At 41.4% G+C, this 18,976-nt stretch overlaps 2 protein-coding genes across 2 annotated transcripts; both read left to right on the forward strand.

Moving 5' to 3' along the window:
• Window positions 1-763: 763 nt before the first annotated feature.
• hsd17b14 (hydroxysteroid (17-beta) dehydrogenase 14) lies at window positions 764-7,732 on the forward strand. Its single transcript, XM_085351846.1, has 9 exons — window positions 764-988; window positions 1,085-1,123; window positions 1,250-1,347; window positions 1,486-1,552; window positions 1,658-1,749; window positions 2,171-2,275; window positions 2,356-2,423; window positions 3,150-3,246; window positions 4,864-7,732. Exons 1-9 carry the CDS (start codon window positions 907-909, stop codon window positions 5,008-5,010), a joined length of 795 nt encoding a protein of 264 aa, XP_085207972.1. The 5' UTR covers window positions 764-906; the 3' UTR covers window positions 5,011-7,732.
• bcat2 (branched chain amino-acid transaminase 2, mitochondrial) lies at window positions 5,610-18,742 on the forward strand. Its single transcript, XM_085351844.1, has 11 exons — window positions 5,610-5,665; window positions 7,756-7,827; window positions 8,278-8,478; window positions 8,786-8,896; window positions 12,152-12,271; window positions 12,387-12,550; window positions 15,325-15,467; window positions 15,573-15,658; window positions 16,052-16,192; window positions 16,437-16,511; window positions 17,464-18,742. Exons 1-11 carry the CDS (start codon window positions 5,648-5,650, stop codon window positions 17,503-17,505), a joined length of 1,173 nt encoding a protein of 390 aa, XP_085207970.1. The 5' UTR covers window positions 5,610-5,647; the 3' UTR covers window positions 17,506-18,742.
• The last annotated feature ends 234 nt before the right edge of the window (window positions 18,743-18,976 follow it).

Consider the following 18,976-nt stretch of genomic DNA (forward strand, 5'->3'; position numbering starts at 1 on the left):
TTTCAGCTTCTACCTTATCCACATGTTTTAAGTCACATGCCCTTCCTGAGCCAACTTCAAAGGTTTAGTGTCTCTGATTTTTTTTTTTTTTTTTTTTTTTTACCTCCAATCGACCCAGCACCCTTTCACATGAATACGTTGACCAGTGAGGCGTGAAAATGAAGAAATGAAATAATTACGTTTAATATTAAGTATACAAAAAGGAATACTTTTAACAAAAGGCCAGGTCTCCTTGATCTTTAAGTTGAAGCAGCATTGAGATATTTAATGGCATCTGAGCATTGCAGAGTAAATCAGCTTCCTGCAATGATTCAAAACGTTATAAAGATGGGAGATCTGCTTTATAACCGTTAGAATAATAGCATCAGCAAGTTTAGTGGAAAGCAGGTTCATTATACTGTTAGGTAAAGACACTACAGTATTGGAGAGAGATCTCAAAGAATCAGACGATCCCATTCCTGCAAGTGCTTGATAACGGGGAGTAGGAAGAGCTTCCTTTCACTGAACGAAAGTAATCATGTCCAGACTGATGGTTTCTAAGGAAGCTGACATCAGCTTAGGGCGGCTAAGTTAGTGGCACCCAAGTACAGATGTCCAGACACAGTTGAAGTAAAAAGGAAATTATTATAAAAGTTCAAGAACCCTCTCTAGAGCTAGTTTTCTTGTGAATGTATAGATTTCCTACTATCCCTGTCCTCCTGAACGCAGCAAAGCAAACCGCATGATTTTGTGGCACTTTGAACTTTACAAACAAACATGCTGACAGCGGCTGATCGTTTCTGCTGGCGGCAGAGGAGTCCTGCTGTGATGACTCCGAGCAGACAAAGTAAGAAGTAACCGTTATTAGTCCGCTGTTTGACAGCAGCGCCGCTTTGCGTCACATTTATCATCGTAACCGCAGACAAAATGTCCCTCCGCTACTACAACAAAGTGGCTGTTGTCACAGGAGGATCCAAAGGGATTGGCAGAGGGATTGTCAGAGTGTTTGGTATGAAAATGTCTTTATTTATGCTGGCAGTTTGCGCATGCAGCGAGGAGTGGCGCACTGAACATTTTTGCGTCTTTTTTTGTTGTTCTTTTATAGTGGAAAACGGAGCCAAAGTGGCGTTTTGTGGAAGAGAAAGTTAGTAAGGCTGTTTTTATTCTGCTACTTTGTAAAACAGTTACACGATTTCACTTTTGGCAGCATATATGAAAAGAAAAATAATGGGGTGCAGTGTTTTGCGGCATGATCAGACGTGTCTCGTAGGTGCAGCAGGTGAAGCTTTAGAGGCGGAGCTTAACAAGACCGGACCAGGCTCGTGCAAGTTTGTCAAAAGTGACATCTCCAAGGAAGAAGACATAAAGGTGAAGTGCAGCTTTGTGGGTGTATGGTCTGAAATGGAAAGAGTCACATGATCACATGATGATCTCACTGAACTCAGTGACTCCCGCATTCACTGCGGATGTGTATTTGTCATTTGTTGGTTCCTCTTGTCTCTGCAGAGGCTGATTGCAGTCACAGTGGAGCAGTTTGGTCACATCGACTGCCTGGTCAACAACGCAGGCTGGCGTGAGTCTTTTGTGTGTGTGTTGTTGTTTTTTACTAACAAGGAGACATGACAACAAGGCTGTGTTGCTTACTGTCTGTTTTTGTGTTTGAAATCTTCCTCTTCAGACCCTCCTCATAAACCCACTGACGACACCACAGCAGAGGAGTTCAGAGACTTGTTGAATCTGAACCTCGTCAGCTACTTTTTGGCGTCTAAAGTACGTTTTCACAGCTTTGGGTGCAAATAATTTCTGTCTTCGGTGGTAACAAAGACAGTCCTTAAGGATTAAAGTGATACATTTAAACACTGATGAATGAAATAAATAAAAAATAACTTTATTTTAAAACGACAGGCGGGAAAACAATATAGGAAAAAATGTTTTCAGTGGTCTTAAAAGTACACAAGAATACCCCTAACATGGAATCTACCCTTTCCTTGTGTCTACAGACCACCTGTAATATCACTTTTGAGTTTCCAGGATTTTTGCATTGACTGATTGATTTTAGCCAAAGCCAGTCTGACTAACTAATAACACATAAACCCTTCACACTTTTCATTTCTGTTTGAGCTCTTGGAGTAATTGAAACATTATGTATAGAGGATCTTTGCACCACCTGAAAGTCTCTCTCTCTCTGCAGTATGTGTTACCTTACCTACGAGAGCGCCAAGGAAACATCATCAATATTTCCAGTCTTGTGGGAACTATTGGTCAGAAAGATGCTGCACCGTATGTTGCCACAAAGGTGAGCTTCTTTCCTCGTTTCCTAAATTTCAGCCCTCTGCCCAAAAGAATAGCATTGTAATGTGATGTTTTCTCCACAAGGGGGCGATCGTTTCCATGACAAAGGCAATGGCAGTGGATGAGAGTCGCTACAATGTGAGAGTCAACTGGTGAGGCAAACTGGCATCTGCAAAAAATTATCACCCCCCCCCCAAAAAAAAGGTTTCTAGGGAGAAGATATATTTTCAATCTCCAGATTAAATTAATTGGATTTCAATTTAATCACAAGGATAAGATATAAAAATGTGTTATGCTATTAATGAATCGCAGGGGACAGCTTGTGACTAGTATATTAAAATGCAGTTACCTTTGTGTGCTTTATATAGAGTTAACTAGTCTCATCCAATGGTACCCAAGCTAAGGGTTGGCCTCTTTACATGGTCCCAGTATCAGTCTGAGGGGTTGTGAGATGGTTGATAGGAGCAGAAGTCAGAAAAACATAATCTGTATTTCTTATTTGGACTTCTCTTCAGTCACTGCTGTCTGTGATAACTGCCACAAACCATAAAGCCCAACTTTCTTATATCAGCCCCCCCCCCCCCCCCCCCTCCCTTTTTTTTAAAACTTAATTTCGTAGCCATTGATAAGCTCTGATTCACTATTTGGGCTTTTCTACAGTAGACAGTTCAAAATTACACATTCTGTTCTCATAAATCCACAAGACTAAGATACCAAACAACTATAATTACGCAGTGAAATAAAAAATGTGATTCTGATAAATAAAAAGAAGAATTCTGGTGTGATATAAAAACTGTAGAGATTCTACAAGTATTTCATTCCCTTTAATCTAATAATGCCTTTCTTTTTCTAATCGGAGTGTCTGGCTTTTGTTGCAGCATTTCACCGGGTAACGTGATGACACCTCTGTGGGAGCAACTAGCAGCACAGACACCAGACGCAGCTGCCGCCATTAAAATGGGGGAAAATGCTCAGGTACGTTCAGGAAGGTGTTCAGAAGCCGTGCAGATTATGGGGGCTGGTTAGTAGTGAAGAGTTGAGTTATGCAGTCATTAATGAAAAGTTATTAAAATGTAATAAAAATGATCCGTGCCATCATCAAATCACAAAGAATCTCCACATTGGATCAGGGCAGCGAACGCCTCTGGTGCTGTTGGTCAGCAGGCTGCTGGTGGAAACTGTGCTACTGTTGCCTGAAAACAATGGAAGAGGAGAGGAGGAAGGTGTGTTAGGAGGCAGCGTGAGCGAGGAAAAGGCAGGAGTGTGGAGGTCAGAGATAGGGGCTTAATGTGAGGAGCTAGCTGATATGAAGGAGAGAAGGAAGGCGGATATTTTTCAGAGCAAGTGTCTGACAGAGATGAGAGTCTGCAAGGTGGTGTCATGGCAGATTGTAGCTAGGCAGCATGAGATAGAGACGAGGATCAAATGGTGGAAGTTGAAAAAGGAAAAATGTAAAGAATTCAGAGAGGAATGTCGACAGCTCTGGCTGGTAGGGAGGAGTTACCAGATGATGGGGAAAGCTGAAGTGATGAGGGAATGAAAACAAGGACACTTGGGAGAGGAATGAGAAAGTATTGGAAAGTGTTCAAAGAGTTTGGCAAGGAAAAAGCGGGATAGTCAAGAAGATGCAGACAGCTGATAGGAGTACTTGGAGGCTAGGTGTACAGCAAACACAGGTGGCAAAGGAGGAAAAGGCTTTTAGTGAGTTGTATGTGAGGCAGGACACTAAGGAAGGAAACTTTTATCGGTTCGCTAGGCAGAAAGATTGAGCTTGAAAGCCAAAAGTGCAACAGGACAGAGAGTGGAAGTTGCTAAGATTTTTCACCGGGAATTACCAGGATGGACATTATTAGAAATGAATACATCAGAGGGACAAGTCAAAGTCTGAGAGGCAAGGCTGAGATGGTTTGGACATGCCCATAAGAGGAACACTGGATATACTGGAAAAAGCAAAACTAAACTGCCACACACTGGAATCTCTCTGTCAGGCAGTCAGCATCGACGCCTTCAGTCTTGGATCGCAGCTGAACGAGTTTGTGTAACAGGCTGCATTTTTTCCATTAGAGGTTTCCTTTGATTCAGGCAAGAAAGCCTGTTTGAAGCTGACGCAATACAAGAGGAGTAACTAGACAGCCACCTCCTTTTAGTTTCGCATTTATAGAAAAAGAGTGAAAGACAAGTTTGTTTCAGTTCTTTAAGTGTTGTTGTTGTCTACATGTTTTGTTAAATTAGGATCTGTCATTTTCACACTTTTATTATGCCTGTTATCTAAATAATGGAGGATAGGAGACCCTCTGTTAAGCCTCTGTCGCATTAGGAGGTTTGTAGTTTTCCCTGTTCATGAGTTGAGAAAGCTGAAATTATGAAATCTCCAGTTTTTTTTGGGGGGGGGGGGGGGGGGGGGGGTTGCATGGGAAGTCGTACAGGAGTTTTTTGAAAAGCTTCTCCTTCTTGGCAAATACTTGTGAGCTAGGAAGCAACAGTTGGAACAGCTGCAGGCCTGTAGAAGCACAAAAACAAAAGGAATTTACCCAGTGCACCCAGAAATATGCAGTCTAGGACTGAGAAGTGACACACTTTCTTCTCCAACAGCTCATGGGTCGAATGGGGACTGAGGCTGAGTGTGGACTGGCTGCTTTATATCTCGCTGCCGAGGCCACTTTCTGCACTGGGATTGACCTGCTGCTCAGTGGAGGAGCTGAACTGAACTACGGCTTCAAGAGTCAGATCCAGTCCTAACAATCCTGAGTGTCCTTGTGGTGGAGATATGTGCAAATGTGCTGGTTACATGACTAAAATGAATACTAAATAATTTTGGATATAAGGAAAGCAATTATATTAATTGATTTCAAGTAGTTTGGTGCTTGAAGTTGAAAATTTAAAGCTTAGAATTTTGGCATCCTAACCTTGAAACTGGACCTGAACCACTCCCCTATGATTAGCCAATCAGCACTAGCCTCTCTGCCTATAATAACCTGCTTTCGCCTACCCCAATCAGAGGTTTGTTTGTTTTTTTTGTTTTTTTTCTCTTCCCTCATGCTTCCAAGGACTTCCTGAATGAGACTGCTGGCCAATAAAACCGGTCACTACAACTGCAGAGCTAATTATTACATTGATTTGGTTTTTTTTTAATACACTAACATCGTTGTGTCGTTATTCTGAGACGTGTAATTCTTTCTGAATTATTAAACTGGTAGAAAAGTTGAATAGAAGATCCTGAATATTTCAAAGTCTGCACACGCTGCTCGTATCCTGACGCTTCTGGGTTCAGGGAGAGCAAGAAGGTCTCGTATTTCAAAGCGGAACGCAAGCTGACTTGGAGCGTTTGTTTCCACACGGACTAACAAAGTTGTTTATCATCACTGGCGTAGCGGAGATGGCAGCCCTCCGGACGGTGAGTCGATTGAGTGTCTGTGTGCTGTTTATTACCAGGTTGCTGTGATGTTGTGGGTAAATGATTAACCTGAATGGGCGGTAAGGTGGCCGGTAATCATTAAAGAAGATAAGAGGCCAGTAAAACATCCTGGCCCACTGCTACTGGAGAATTCGGCGCGAGCGCGGAGCGTGGCAAAATTGTACAGCATGGAAAAGACCAAACTTAATGCAGAAATGTGGAGATTTTATGTCTTCTGCTTATGGTCAAAATAAAAACACTCCAAAAACACTAAGAAGATGCAATTGTTAACCTTAAAGGCGGTTAACAAATTCGGCTCACTTAGAGACGAAAACATTTTATGTTTTTTGGGATCATTTGTTTCTGCTTAGGAACTTTGAGGTTTTCATGCGTGACGTCTTGTTTTTGGTCAGTCTGTCTTGTGCGTCGACTTAAATATTAAAGGGCTTTTAGTTGATGCACATTTACAGAAAATGCAAAGTGTCTGTGTACATTGCTACCACGTTATTACTCTTGTGTTTTACATGTAGAATGAATAGAATAAGTTACTTTCCTGCTGTATTAAATGCCACAATTGAATGCAAGAAACTAAATGTTGCTTTGGGAAATAGGGATATATTTCATTCATCAGGTTTGTGTGTGGCAAAAATCAACTCGGGGAAAAAATATAGCTAAGCTCTCATTGTGCAATAAAGACAAAATCTTGCATCACCTTTACGCCAAAATGCTTCCCTAAGCTCCATTGTGCAGAAATTATGGACACGAGGTGATAATTATATTGTCTGTCTGTAATGTCAGTGGTTTAGCTCTTTGACCTTCAAACATGCCAGAACTGGCCTGTCAAGTGAGCTGCCCTGTGGCCCTTTATCAATGCCAGCTGTCATCTACCAAATATTGGAATTAGATTTTAAACTTCTTTAAATGTTGTTTCAATTGTATGCATACAATTAACAGCCCAGTACTTATTAGTTTGGTAAAGTTAAAACCATTTAGAAGCACAACCTGGATGTTTTAGCCCTGTATCCATTCTGCTTTTTTAAATATTTAACTATTTTTCCAAATGTTTCTACTGTTTAACATTGTTTTTATTGTTAGAAAGAATCTAGTTGTGTATATTAATTATTTACCCAATATTTAACTGATATTTAATCATTTATTTCAACACACTTGTTAACTTTAAACGCAATCATTTACTAACTGGTCAACTTTTTCCTAGTCATGATTTAGCAGTCAAATTGTAATTTCTGTTTTCTTTCTTCCCTGAACTTGTCAGGCTAATTATTTCCATTTAGTCTATGGAAGCTGTAGATGTGCTCCCAGTGGTTCAATTACTCAGGGCTCCAAATTGCTGCTTCATACCACAGAGGGGCATTTGTGTGATGACTATATATGAAAGACTCCGTGCTGTTCAGTTGGCAAAATTAAAATCAGTTAAAATATGGGAAACCCAGCACCATATTAAGAAAGGTAAACTAAAATGTGAAATTTCGAGATTAATTAGAAGATTGCTTCCATAAGTATTAAACTGCCAGGACAGTTGATCTTAATACGGGTTAAATAAGTAAAAGTATAATATCCCATCCTGTCTTACCCCAGGGCTGAATTACCTTTAGATTTCTCATGTTACCTTGCCTGAACTCCAAGTATGAATGCCAAGATCTACAAAGCCAGTTAAGGAGTGGCACTGATAATTTATGTACCTAAACTAATGATATGTTTTTATGAAATAAGCTTTTATGGTTGGCTGTTGCTTTCTTCTTATTGTGAAGCCCTTTGTTGCCCACATAATATCATTCTGCAGAGAGCACCCTGCACATGTGATCTGATTCTGTTTACAGCTCTTACGACTGTCTCCTTCTGGAATGTGCAGACAATATGATTGGTGCTGAGTCACACACATACACCCCTCAGAAAAAAAAAAACAATATTGCACATAGTCTTCCTGTGTGTTCCCAAACGTGGATCAATGATTGTCACCTGGAAATCAGAGCTTAAACTGTTATCTGTTAACATTTTGAAACTTTTTGATGGGTATTTAAAGAAAGCTGCCACATCATCTCGCAAAGAGTTTCATCATGCATTCCTTGCAGGCACTCCATGGACGACGACTTCAGACTTTCCCCTTTTCCTTCGGCTCGCTGCGGTTCGCCAGCTCCTTTAAGGTAATGAGGAAAACGTTAACATTTTCTTTTTTCACCAGGTGAGACCTTGAATTACAGTCTGGCGAGCCTGTGAATGGCTGGTTTGGTATGGAGAACATGATGGTAACAGAAAGAAGAAAGTAACGTTCATTAGAGGGATTTGTCTCTTTAGCTTGGTCGAGTTGCTTTTTATTTACAGTTTCTTTCCATTTCTGTGTCCCCCTCACTCTGTGCCTGTTGTAATTATTTAATTCAGTTTAATTTAAACTGTTTAATTGTGTCCAAGTGATCTGTTAACCCTTACCTGACTATGTTTAACCACCACCAATTGTCCTTTTGCGCATGCTGTGTCAATAACAGCAATTTCAAAAAAACAATCACTGTTTTCGTCGCTTGCTCTGCTCTTGTCCGTCTCCTTCCTTCTTTTTTTTCTCCACCCGTGTCCGGCTCGCCTTTCCGTCTCCATCTCAGGCAGCAAGTCTCACCATTGAACGCAACACAGAATGCAAGCCGAAGCCCGAGCCCTCCACGCTGCTCTTCGGCAAACAATTCTCTGACCACATGTTGACTATCAACTGGTCGGAGAAGGGCGGCTGGGAATCTCCTCAGATCAAACCTTTCCAGAATCTGTCGCTGCATCCAGCTAGCTCTGCCCTGCACTACTCCATAGAGGTAAAGAGCACTCTGCCAACGTGCAGTACATAAACATGTATGATATTTTCACTGGGTGCAGCACCCTCTGCTGTAGTGTAACATATAAGTGAGCCTGTAGACCAGGAACTTGTAATAACAGCCAATGGCTGACACATATTGGCCAATGAAATGGATAGGTATTGTCTTCTCACCTGATAATTTGATGAATATCAGTGCCAGAATGGGCTTAAAGTCGCCATAACCATTCAGTAAAAGGGAAACACTGCCACATTCATCTATACCTACATAGTAACTAACAAAAGTTATTTGTTTCTACCTTCTCCAGCTGTTTGAAGGCATGAAGGCGTACCGTGGCGTCGACAACCACATCCGCCTGTTCAGACCCATGCTGAACATGGAGAGGATGCATCGCAGTGCAGACAGGAGCAGCCTTCCTGTGAGTTTGCACACCATCAGAAACCTTGACCCTAATATATCATAGACTGTATATAAAAGATGGATACCATCCATTGATTTTCAGGATACTCTTTCCAGATCAATAGGTTATGAACATGCTAACCTTTGCTGTAAATGTGGGTATTTAAGGTGTCTGGTTGTTTTCTTGGTGGTTCTATTTTTTTATCCCTGGAGGCTGCTCTTTGCAATATATATTGATATCAGTATTTTGTTTGTCCTTCACACAGTATATCATTTTAATCAGAGTGGAAACGCCTCAGAAAAGCGATTTTAGACCATCGTGAGACACTGAGGCCTTATTCAGAGAGACTGTGGCACAGCATGACAAAGCGCTGCTCATTCTTTGAAGCCAGTCAGCGCAGTGAGGCTGCTGAGCACACGGACGGCTCTGGCAAAAAAACACAGCGTGGTCTGGTAGAAAAGTTGATCCAGGCTTTTTTAATCCTTCATCTGGCAGCAAGTCAAGTGTCATGTTTTCTCAAAGCAAAGCCACATTTCTTCCCAAGATAAAAGATAAAATAGATAGGAGATAAAAGATCAGGTTGATGAGCATTTTCTCTTCATTCCCAAAATGTCAGTTACACTTGAGGAAGTGAAACAGGTAAAATACATATTACAACACTGCAACCAGATTTGTGGGAGGGGTTGGATTAAACCTCATTAGGGAGGTGCCAAAAATTCCTCTTGCAGGAAGAATGCTGGTCATTCATTCTTTGGAGTGGAAAAACTCCATGATTCAAACTGTGTCTCAAACTTGGGTCTCATCGCCTTTTATGAGCTTTAACCTCACCCTGTGTTGCTTTATCTCAGTGCTGCTGTTGGTCTAAATGTGCTGTCGATGCTAATTCTTTAGCAAGGATCTAAAAAGCTCAAACTTGAGTATACTTGGTAGAGAAAACTACATTTGGCTGCTCCCTTGCCTTAGACTCACTACACTCGGGAGATGTGCATGTTTGATTTGGCAGGGTTTTAACCCGCCTGACGCAACGCCAAAGGGGATTTGCGTCTATGCTGGAAACGAACTAAAGCTTTCCACCACCACACAGGAATAGGTTATCTTTACAGTTTCACAAACGAGTTTTTTACACACCCTCCTGATGTCCTGGTACCAGAGTTCACACTTCATTATTGTGAAACTGTTTCACAGGGAAACAAACTTTGAGTATAACTAAGATACTGTGAGTATGCAATATATATGTATTTGGAAGAGTCTTGAAAGTGTCACACTAGAGGTGGGCGATATAAACGATATACGATAGAAACTATATAAATTTGGCCAACGATAGAGAGTTTGACTATATCGCTCTATCGCGATAGTGCATGCTGATGATGTCATCAAGCTGCGCCTGTTTTGGTCGAAAGCGTCGCAGCGGCTGCAAAGAGATGAAGCACTTTTGAAATATGGGGAAAGCCAAAAACTGCGCTTCTTCCACTTCCGTAACATTGATTCATTAATGTTGAATTCTCTCGCAGCTGCTCTATTCCCATGTTGTTGCAGTATATTAATAACTAACCTCGTATTGTGGATGAATAATCTTAGTTGTTCTCCTGACGAAGTTTGGCCCGTGTATAGCATCCTCCGATACGATTACATTTGTCCCTGACCACCAGAATCCCTCACCTTAACTTTTATCGAGTGGAAAAACGTTGGCGTTCATCGTCCAGCTTCACTGTGCTAATGTTATGCTAACATAACTGTGTCGCTAGCAATCACGTAACACAACATTATATACCAGGTAGTCCAACTTCAGTAACCCTGCAAACGCCACTGCTGTTTAGTTTTCTGTCTTCATTTATGTTGGAAGTGATAACAGAGCTGTACGTTTGAATTGGTTTCAAAAATCTCTCAGTCAGAACATAGTATGAAATGTTTAGGTGTAAACTAGCGAGCTAACTTCCTGTTAACTTCTAACTCCGTTAAATTTAATAAATTCTGTTTTCATGGATGCATGGATGTAAAACTTAATCGTTACACCCGATAAAGCAGCAACGCTGATGATTTAATTAAAGATGAAAGAATTTAGACCGTTTTTAACTCTTAGTGTTCGTTTGGGACCTGAAGTGGACGGAGTTTTGGACCCAGATTACTCCGCGAAGCTCCCCACTACGCAGCCGTAATGCTCTGACAATCCATCAAAACATTTTTTAACAGATTTCTGCACGCCAAAATCGGTTCGAGGTCAGTAAGCACAACCAGAATTCATACATAAGGCACACTCTCAATTTTTGAGAAAATTAAAGGATTTTAAGTGTGCCTTATAGTGTGGGAAATATGTTATACAGAAGAAAAGAATATATCGCGATATATATCGTTACCGCACATGCTTCAAATTATATCACGATATGAATTTTAGGCCATATCGCCCAGCCCTATGTCACGCTAGACATAGCCTTCTGGAGAACAAGACTTCTGTTTGTCTTTCTGTTCTGCCTCCAATGGAGAGCCTGGCTGCTGTTAGAAGTAAAGACAAACAGGGAGGATCGTAGATACTGAACATGTGGGCTCAGCTGTTTTCCTATTTATGCTTTATGTTTATGCCCTCTAGAATCCATCACTGACACGTCATGAATAAATTAACCGAGAGAATTATAATGTTAATTTGTGACACTTGTTTAATTTTTGTGTTTTTGTGTTGAAAAGATTTTACCTCATGTATATTTCTCCAAAGATAGGATATTCTTGTGTTACTGCAGCCAAAAAATTAAGTACAGCTTATAATAAAGTAGAATACAGCAATAAAATATAAGAAAATTTGCAAAAAGAAGAAAGACTCTCAGTAAATAAAAATCTAAATAAAATGCAGTCACATGCTTTGTAAAATGTTGACTACATAAAGGATAAATAATAAAGGATCATTACATTTAATCTAATCTACATTTAAATTTGGTCATTCCAGCACCAGCAAATGTCAGCATTAAAGAAGCTCAGTGTGATAGAGTGCAGGGTGAAAATACACTGAATGATGATATGAGAGAACAGGTAATTCTCTACTATACAGATAAGATGGCTTATAAAGTGAGGGCGTGAGGTAATGACAGCGATTAGTATCTGTCCTCGTGGCTGCCAAGATGAAACCGTCTGCCGGAGAAAGTAAGTAGTGCAGAGAGCGCGGGAGTAGACGGATAAGAGTTTGTAAGCAACCTCCTCTCCACCACAGCCAGAGTCATTTGGATGATATTATATTAGCCAGATTAATGGTGAAAGCTTACTGTTGAATGTCTTTTCCTTGTGCAGCTGTTTGATAAAGGAGAACTGCTGGAGTGCATCAAGAAGCTGGTGGAGATCGACCAGGAGTGGGTCCCCTACTCCCAGGATGCCAGCCTCTATATCAGACCCACTTACATTGGAACCGAGGTGAGCTTTAGTTTCACTAAAAGGCCTGTGCAGGTTCCACGTCAGCCAGGATGTGCTTGAAATGTCCTTCTCCTCATTAACAGTCTCCTCTTGTCTTTTCTTACCTCACATCCAGCCGTCTCTTGGCGTGTCTCGTCCAGGAAAAGCTATGATCTTCGTCATCATCGGCCCAGTCGGGCCGTACTTTTCAACGGGGTCCTTCAACCCAGTGTCCCTGCTGGCAGACCCTGCATTTGTGAGAGCTTGGAAAGGAGGTGTTGGGGCCTACAAGATGGGAGGGTAAGTTTTTACCCTTAAGTGTGCATTTGGTGTCTGTCTTGCTGTGGTTATGAGTCGATTTTGTGCATAAAAAGAACAATTCAACACAATTGAGTTTGAAGGACTTCTGAGAGAAACCGGTAAACAAAGTTGAAACTAATTTACTGACGATATGGAACCCAAACAAGCAGAAAGAAGTATAAAAAAAACAGTATAAAATACATTTTTAAAAAGTATTTTAAAAAATCTGAGGCAGTTTACCAGCTTCACGGCTCTGTAATGTTCAGGTGGACTTTCTGCAGTGCTCCACACCACAGCTGTGTTTTCATTCAGCAGTGGATCTGGATGGAGCCCAGCTGTGCAGATTATTCACTTTCCTGGTGGAGATGAGAAAGCCGGCCTGAGTGTCAAAAAGGAAAGAGCTTGTGTGATATTTTAGGTGGTGTATTTGCATTAAAATCAGCCTTAAAATATTCAGCATTAACCGTACAATGGCTTCAGCTGGAACATTAATGGTCTGGACCATCACCTGTGCTTTTGAAAACATCTGCAGTTAGGTCAAAAATAATCACGAGACTGAGGAGACAAATCGGCGTTCCTATAATCTCCCCTGATTCCATGCAGCCTGTAATCACGGCCCTGCTTCCACATGACTCTGCTGTCCTACATCAGCACCTGCTCGGCTCCGGCGTGATTACGTAACACCGCTGAACACCCACTCGATTCGCTAAGCCAACAAATCTGCTCTCCTCCATCAAAGTGGAGTAAACACTTCAGCTGTCGGGCCTGATTTAGCAGCAGTAGTCACATGACTCCAGTGGAGCTGAGAGTAATTCGGTGGGCTTACGTTGTTTGTTACCTCTGCTAAGGAGTTTATTTTATTGGTTACTTTTTAGTACAAGATATGGCAAAATTTAACTTATATCTTCACATATTCATATCAAACTGAAATAAGAAACACTGTGAAATTTCATCTCAGTGCTCTGAAGAAAATATCAAAAACTAATCCAGATCCAGGTTTCCTTTTAGATCCCAGGACTCACTTCATGCATGGTCTGAAGGGAATTTTCAGCCTAGCTGGAGGTTTCTAGTCTGTGTAGATTAAGAGCTTTGCAGTCTTGTTTAGCTAATTGTTTAAATGTTATTGTGCATTTACTGGTACAGAAAGTAGAGCCTGATTGATGCTGACGTTTTAGATATGATCACTAAAGCCAGAGCACATCAGTCGAGCAGTGTAGTTGGAACTGGACTGTGATTTTTATACTAGACAAGCAGATAAAATCCTTTATTAAAGCTATTTGTTTTTATCATTTGAGGCTTTTATCCAGAATCAAATCCATTTTATCTTTGAAGATTTGTGAATGTCTCATTCGTGCTTTCATCACAACGTGTCTGCACTGCTGCTTGAAGGCGTTTCACCTCTCGTTCGAGACGTTTCCTCAGTTCTAAGACGAAAGGTGAAGAATTCAGGTATTTAAGCCCTTGAGGGAGTTTTCACTTAAAAGGGTTGTTGACCCACTATTGATTGTTTGCATCACCACATGAGGTGTGAAAAAAGCTGTGGGTCATTATCAGCTGAGGTCACAGGTGAAACCGTTGTGAGACCTTGCCTCACCTTATCATGTGTGTTCGAAGAAGGTCGTTCGCAGTGGGCATAGATGGCTTCTTTCACTCTTCTTTCAAACCATCTGTGTTCTTGGTCCAAAATGTGAACGTTTGCATCCTCGAAAGAGTGACCTTTGACCTTTAGATGCATATGTACATCTTAGTCTTGTCCCATCGAGGTGGCTCTTCTATGTTGTGCCATGCGTTCATGGAGTGGCTGTTTAGTTTCTCCAGTGTAGATGTCTGAGGGACTCCTCGCTGCACTGCACACCATACACTGTGTTGAACTCATGGAGACATATTTCAAAGCACAGAGCTACAGCTCTGCTACGTCAGTCGAGCCGGTCTGCATTCCTGACATTAAAGCAGAATATCACAGAGGGCTGTACGTCAGGGTGTCTGTATCCTTCACTCGAAGCTAACGCAGCTTGAACTTAGTGACGCTCAGAAAGAGCTGGCAGCCGAGCACAACTCAAGGCTGGGTTCTTAACACCATTGTTCATTGTTTATTGTTGTCAATCCAGAAATGATTGCGGTTCTGTGGTTCTCACAATGTTCCTTCTAACAGTCGTGACATTAACAGGATGCTTCCTCGTCAGCACAAACACCTTTTCTTTGGGTGCTGGTGCCTGTGCACAACAACGGTTGCTCTGTCATCATTCTTTGGACTGAAAACCTGACATGTCACCGTGTCTTCCTCACTTCTTGAAATTAATTATTGTTGGATTGTGTGACTTTACTTTGGTTACAGGTTGTGATCTTGGCGGTGTAAGGCTTGTAATTGATGACTAAATATGTTATTTAAATGAAAAACAAGGAGAGAAAATGTGCTAATACTCTTGTGTTCATTTCAGTCTCTGTGGAGGATGTTGTAGAGTTTTATTTGTAAATCACCGGTGCTGCATGTTGGCACTGATGTCTGACCCGTCTTGTCGACATCAGCAGTTTTCATTTATTATTTGCATGTTGTATCTTGCTTCTTACCTGCGTGCCTCCTGCCATGCAACACACCTGCACGAGTCACCCTCAGAATAGCCCCATTCATAGATGTATGGCCCCACTACCACTGACTGCCACCTGGTGTGCAAAACATGCATTACACCAATGTCTTTATATTATGTTTTTCAGTCCAAGCCGCTCTGTTCATATGTAATAAATCAGGCTGTCTGTCTTATTTAACTTCTTTCCAGTAACTACAGCCCCACAATAGCGGTGCAGAACGAGGCAGTGAAGCGAGGCTGTCAGCAGGTCCTCTGGCTGTATGGACAAGATGAGGAGATCACCGAGGTCGGCACCATGAACCTCTTTATCTACTGGACCAATGAGAAAGGAGGTCAGATTCTTTTTGTTCATATTTGGTTGTTTTTTCACCCAGTCATCTTTTTATTGTTCACACAGTTTAAACCTGCTCTTGTGAATTTTTCCTCTGTGGATGCAGAGAAAGAGCTGGTGACCCCGCCGCTGGATGGCATTATTCTCCCAGGAGTGACCAGACAGTCGCTGCTGGACCTGGGAAGATCCTGGGTAAGAGACCGCTGTTAGGTCAACAAGACAGCTGCCGGAGCCCCGCCCACACTGAAAGTCCAGCACAGATGCAGGATAAGCAGAAATAGAACAAAAGGAGTCTCATTTTTAGTCTGAGTCTTAGTTAGTTTGTAGCATCCCAGTGCTTGTTAGCATTTCCCAGCATGATGTTCAGTAGTGTCATTTTTTGCAGACGAGCGTTTCCTAGTTTCAGAAATTGTCTTGAACAAATTATTTTGGTTGGTCGGGCTTCTCCGGGTTGCCAGGTGGGAATTTAATGAGGCATTCCAGCTGAAAGATTACGATTGGGATTTCCAACTTCTACATTTGAATGTAGTGCAGCAATAAAAAAAATAAAATAAAAAAAATTCTTTCTTTGTGTGTTTCTGTCAGGGAGAGTTTAAAGTCACGGAGCGGACTATGGGCATGAAGGAGCTGCTTGGAGCTCTGGATGCCGGGCGAGTCCTGGAGGTGTTTGGTGCAGGGACGGCCTGCGTCGTCTGCCCCGTCGGCAGCCTCCTCTACAAAGGAAAGGTGGGAGTTCATCTCCTGGTTCTGATGCTGCTTATTTTTCATGAGTAATAGTGACGTTGCGGGGTTTCCTGTGGCCCATTATCAAACATGAATATTTAATTTTTCTGCTTTGCTGAGTATCAGGCAACATTTGTGGACAAATAATTATGTGGAAAGTGTTCGTTTTTAAATATTCATGTTTGACGGTGTGAGGAATCCATGGAAATCACCAATAACGTCAATATTTCCTTCTGTTTTCTCTCAGATGTACCAGATCCCCACCATGCAGAACGGTCCAGATCTGGCCAAAAGGTTCTACAAAGAGCTTACTGATATTCAGGTAAGAGCGTCACCACATTTATATCCCAAATCTAAGTATTAGGCACTTGGAGCATCTTTAAAGTGATCAAGGGAACTTGAATGCTGCTGCTTCCAAGTGGCAGCAAGAGGGAACTGAAAAATACAGGGTCCAGATTCCTAAAGTGTATCCACACATAGGCAGAAATGTGTAGTATTTTCATTAGACCTCTTCTGCACACTGTTCTCTTTCAGCAAGGCATGCGCACAGATGTGCAGAATTATTAGGCTTCAGATTAAATTTAGTGTATGTAAACAGAACCAAAACTCCAAACGTGTGCATGCTGAGTCACAAGAAGCTATTGTCTATGCATACTCTCTCACCCACAGAATAGAAGATGGACGTAGCCACTGTGGCATGTGAGCATATTATAGATAACTCTCCTTTTAGTTGTAGAAGGATCAATGTTTACGAAAGATTTCAGGTTCTATTAAATATTTAACTAGAACCCGAGCCTATGAAGTCACTGAGATCACTGAGCAAGGACGATCAAATTCCCATAAACATCAACTCTTTGCAGCCAGAGAAGTCGCCCCCTGCTGGCCATTAAAAAGAACTCTGGCTTAAAGCTCTTCTGCACTGGCTACACTCTTTAGGCCTCAGAGCTGTGCCCGTTTAGTTTATGTGAGGGAAAAGACGCAAAACACACCCATGCATGTTTTGTTTTTCTTTAACACATCCGACCTTGATGCCGATCAGTCCGACAGATATTCTTCTTTCTCAGATCAATAATCAGTAAAACATGATATTGAAAGAGTATTTATTTATGACTTGTTTTATGACAGTCTGCTATTGGAATAACAGCACTTGTTGCAGGCCTAGCTTATCCTGTGACTTTCTATATGTGAATTTATTTTTTATTTCACGCCCACATTTCCTTCCTCTGTATTTATTTGTTTCCCTCTCCTCTTTTGCTTCCTTGTGTTTCCTGCAGTACGGACGCACACCAAGTGAATGGGCTCCACTGGTTGTTTAAACAGCTACTTTGCACATGCCGGTTGTATCAACATTTAATCCGCTGATTTCAGTTTGGGACAACCAACAGCGACCCATCCCCTCCCCCCGCACCCACCGCACTCCTTTCATCCAATGAATGCACTCCTGCTTTGTCACTCGGGGACACAGACGCCTCTCTCTTCCTGTCTTTTTGGACGCCTTTCACGGATGTTACTGTCTCAGAAAACCAGTTGGTGGTTTGAATGCAGCAATACTAACGGCGACGTTTGCCGATATCAAGTCCGAAGAAAATTTTAATTGTTGGAGGGGAAAAAAGAGATTTTAAATATTAACATGATTCACAGCATTAATACAGACTAAACTTCACTCAGATGCTCGTACTTTCATTTTAATCAGCCCAGCATTAACAAACAGGCACATAATTTGACATGTTTCAGGTGTCGTAGTCACAAGCTACAGGTTTGTATTTGGTGTTTAAGACTTTGGTAGTTGCTGTTACTCATCAACAAATGAATTAAGGTGAATGTCACAACAGCAGTTGATATTAGCTCGTGGTATTTAACCTAAAACCTTTAACTGTTACATGTGAGTAGCCAAAACTGGAATAGCCAACCTTGTAAGGATGTGTTATTTCTTATTGTCGTGTACTTGGCGAACTGATCTGTAATTTTTCATGGGGCCACGTCGCTTGGACACCAGAGTTTGCACTAAGCTTAGTTGTAACATCTGTGTGTGACTCGGCTTTTTAGAAAATAATCATGAGTGGGTTTTAATGTTTGTTGGTTTTATTTGTAAAGACTTTGACAGCACAAAAAAAGATTTGAGCAAGCAGCAGCACGCACAAACAGAAGGACTGCTGAACGCCGACACGCTGCAGACGAGAGAGACTGTTAGATGCTGCACTCCTGAAAAATACTGTACGGTAGCAAATAGACCTGTTATTTTAGAGAGTTTTAAATTATAATTTTTCCTCCTCGTTGTGATGTGAAATTCAGCCGACTGTCTTCCAGAGTACTTGACTGTGTCACCATGTGTTTAGCTGTGACTTTCTCTGCTATATTTGTACACGCTGTAAGTCTCCTCTGTCCAAGTGCCTGATCTGTCTGTCAGCTTCTTCTTCATCTGTCCATTTAAAGCTGCTGATTTTGTCTTTAGGGGATGTAGCTGGATATGTAAAGCAATATCTGTTTAGTTTTTTAAATGTGCTGTTAGCTTTATTTGGCTGTTTTTGTTTTTACAATAAAGCAAGGTTGAGTTCAGTGGGTCCTTTGTTTGTTTTTGGGGTTTTTTTTAAAAATCATCTGTATTTAAATTTAGCATTTGATTAAAAGTTCTTCTAGATGATATTAATAATAATCATTTAATCAGTGTTTTGGTGATGAATTTATGATTTAAGCTTTGTGGTGTGACTGAAGGAACCATTAGAAGATGGGTACAATGCGGTGAGCAGCAATACTCAGGCTGTGGCGATCAAACAGATGCAATCCCTC

The sequence above is a fragment of the Diplotaxodon limnothrissa genome, linkage group LG4 (assembly GCF_057381915.1).
Source record: "Diplotaxodon limnothrissa isolate DT_005_m linkage group LG4, D_limnothrissa_male_GT1.1, whole genome shotgun sequence".
Classification (NCBI taxonomy): Eukaryota; Metazoa; Chordata; class Actinopteri; order Cichliformes; family Cichlidae; genus Diplotaxodon; species Diplotaxodon limnothrissa.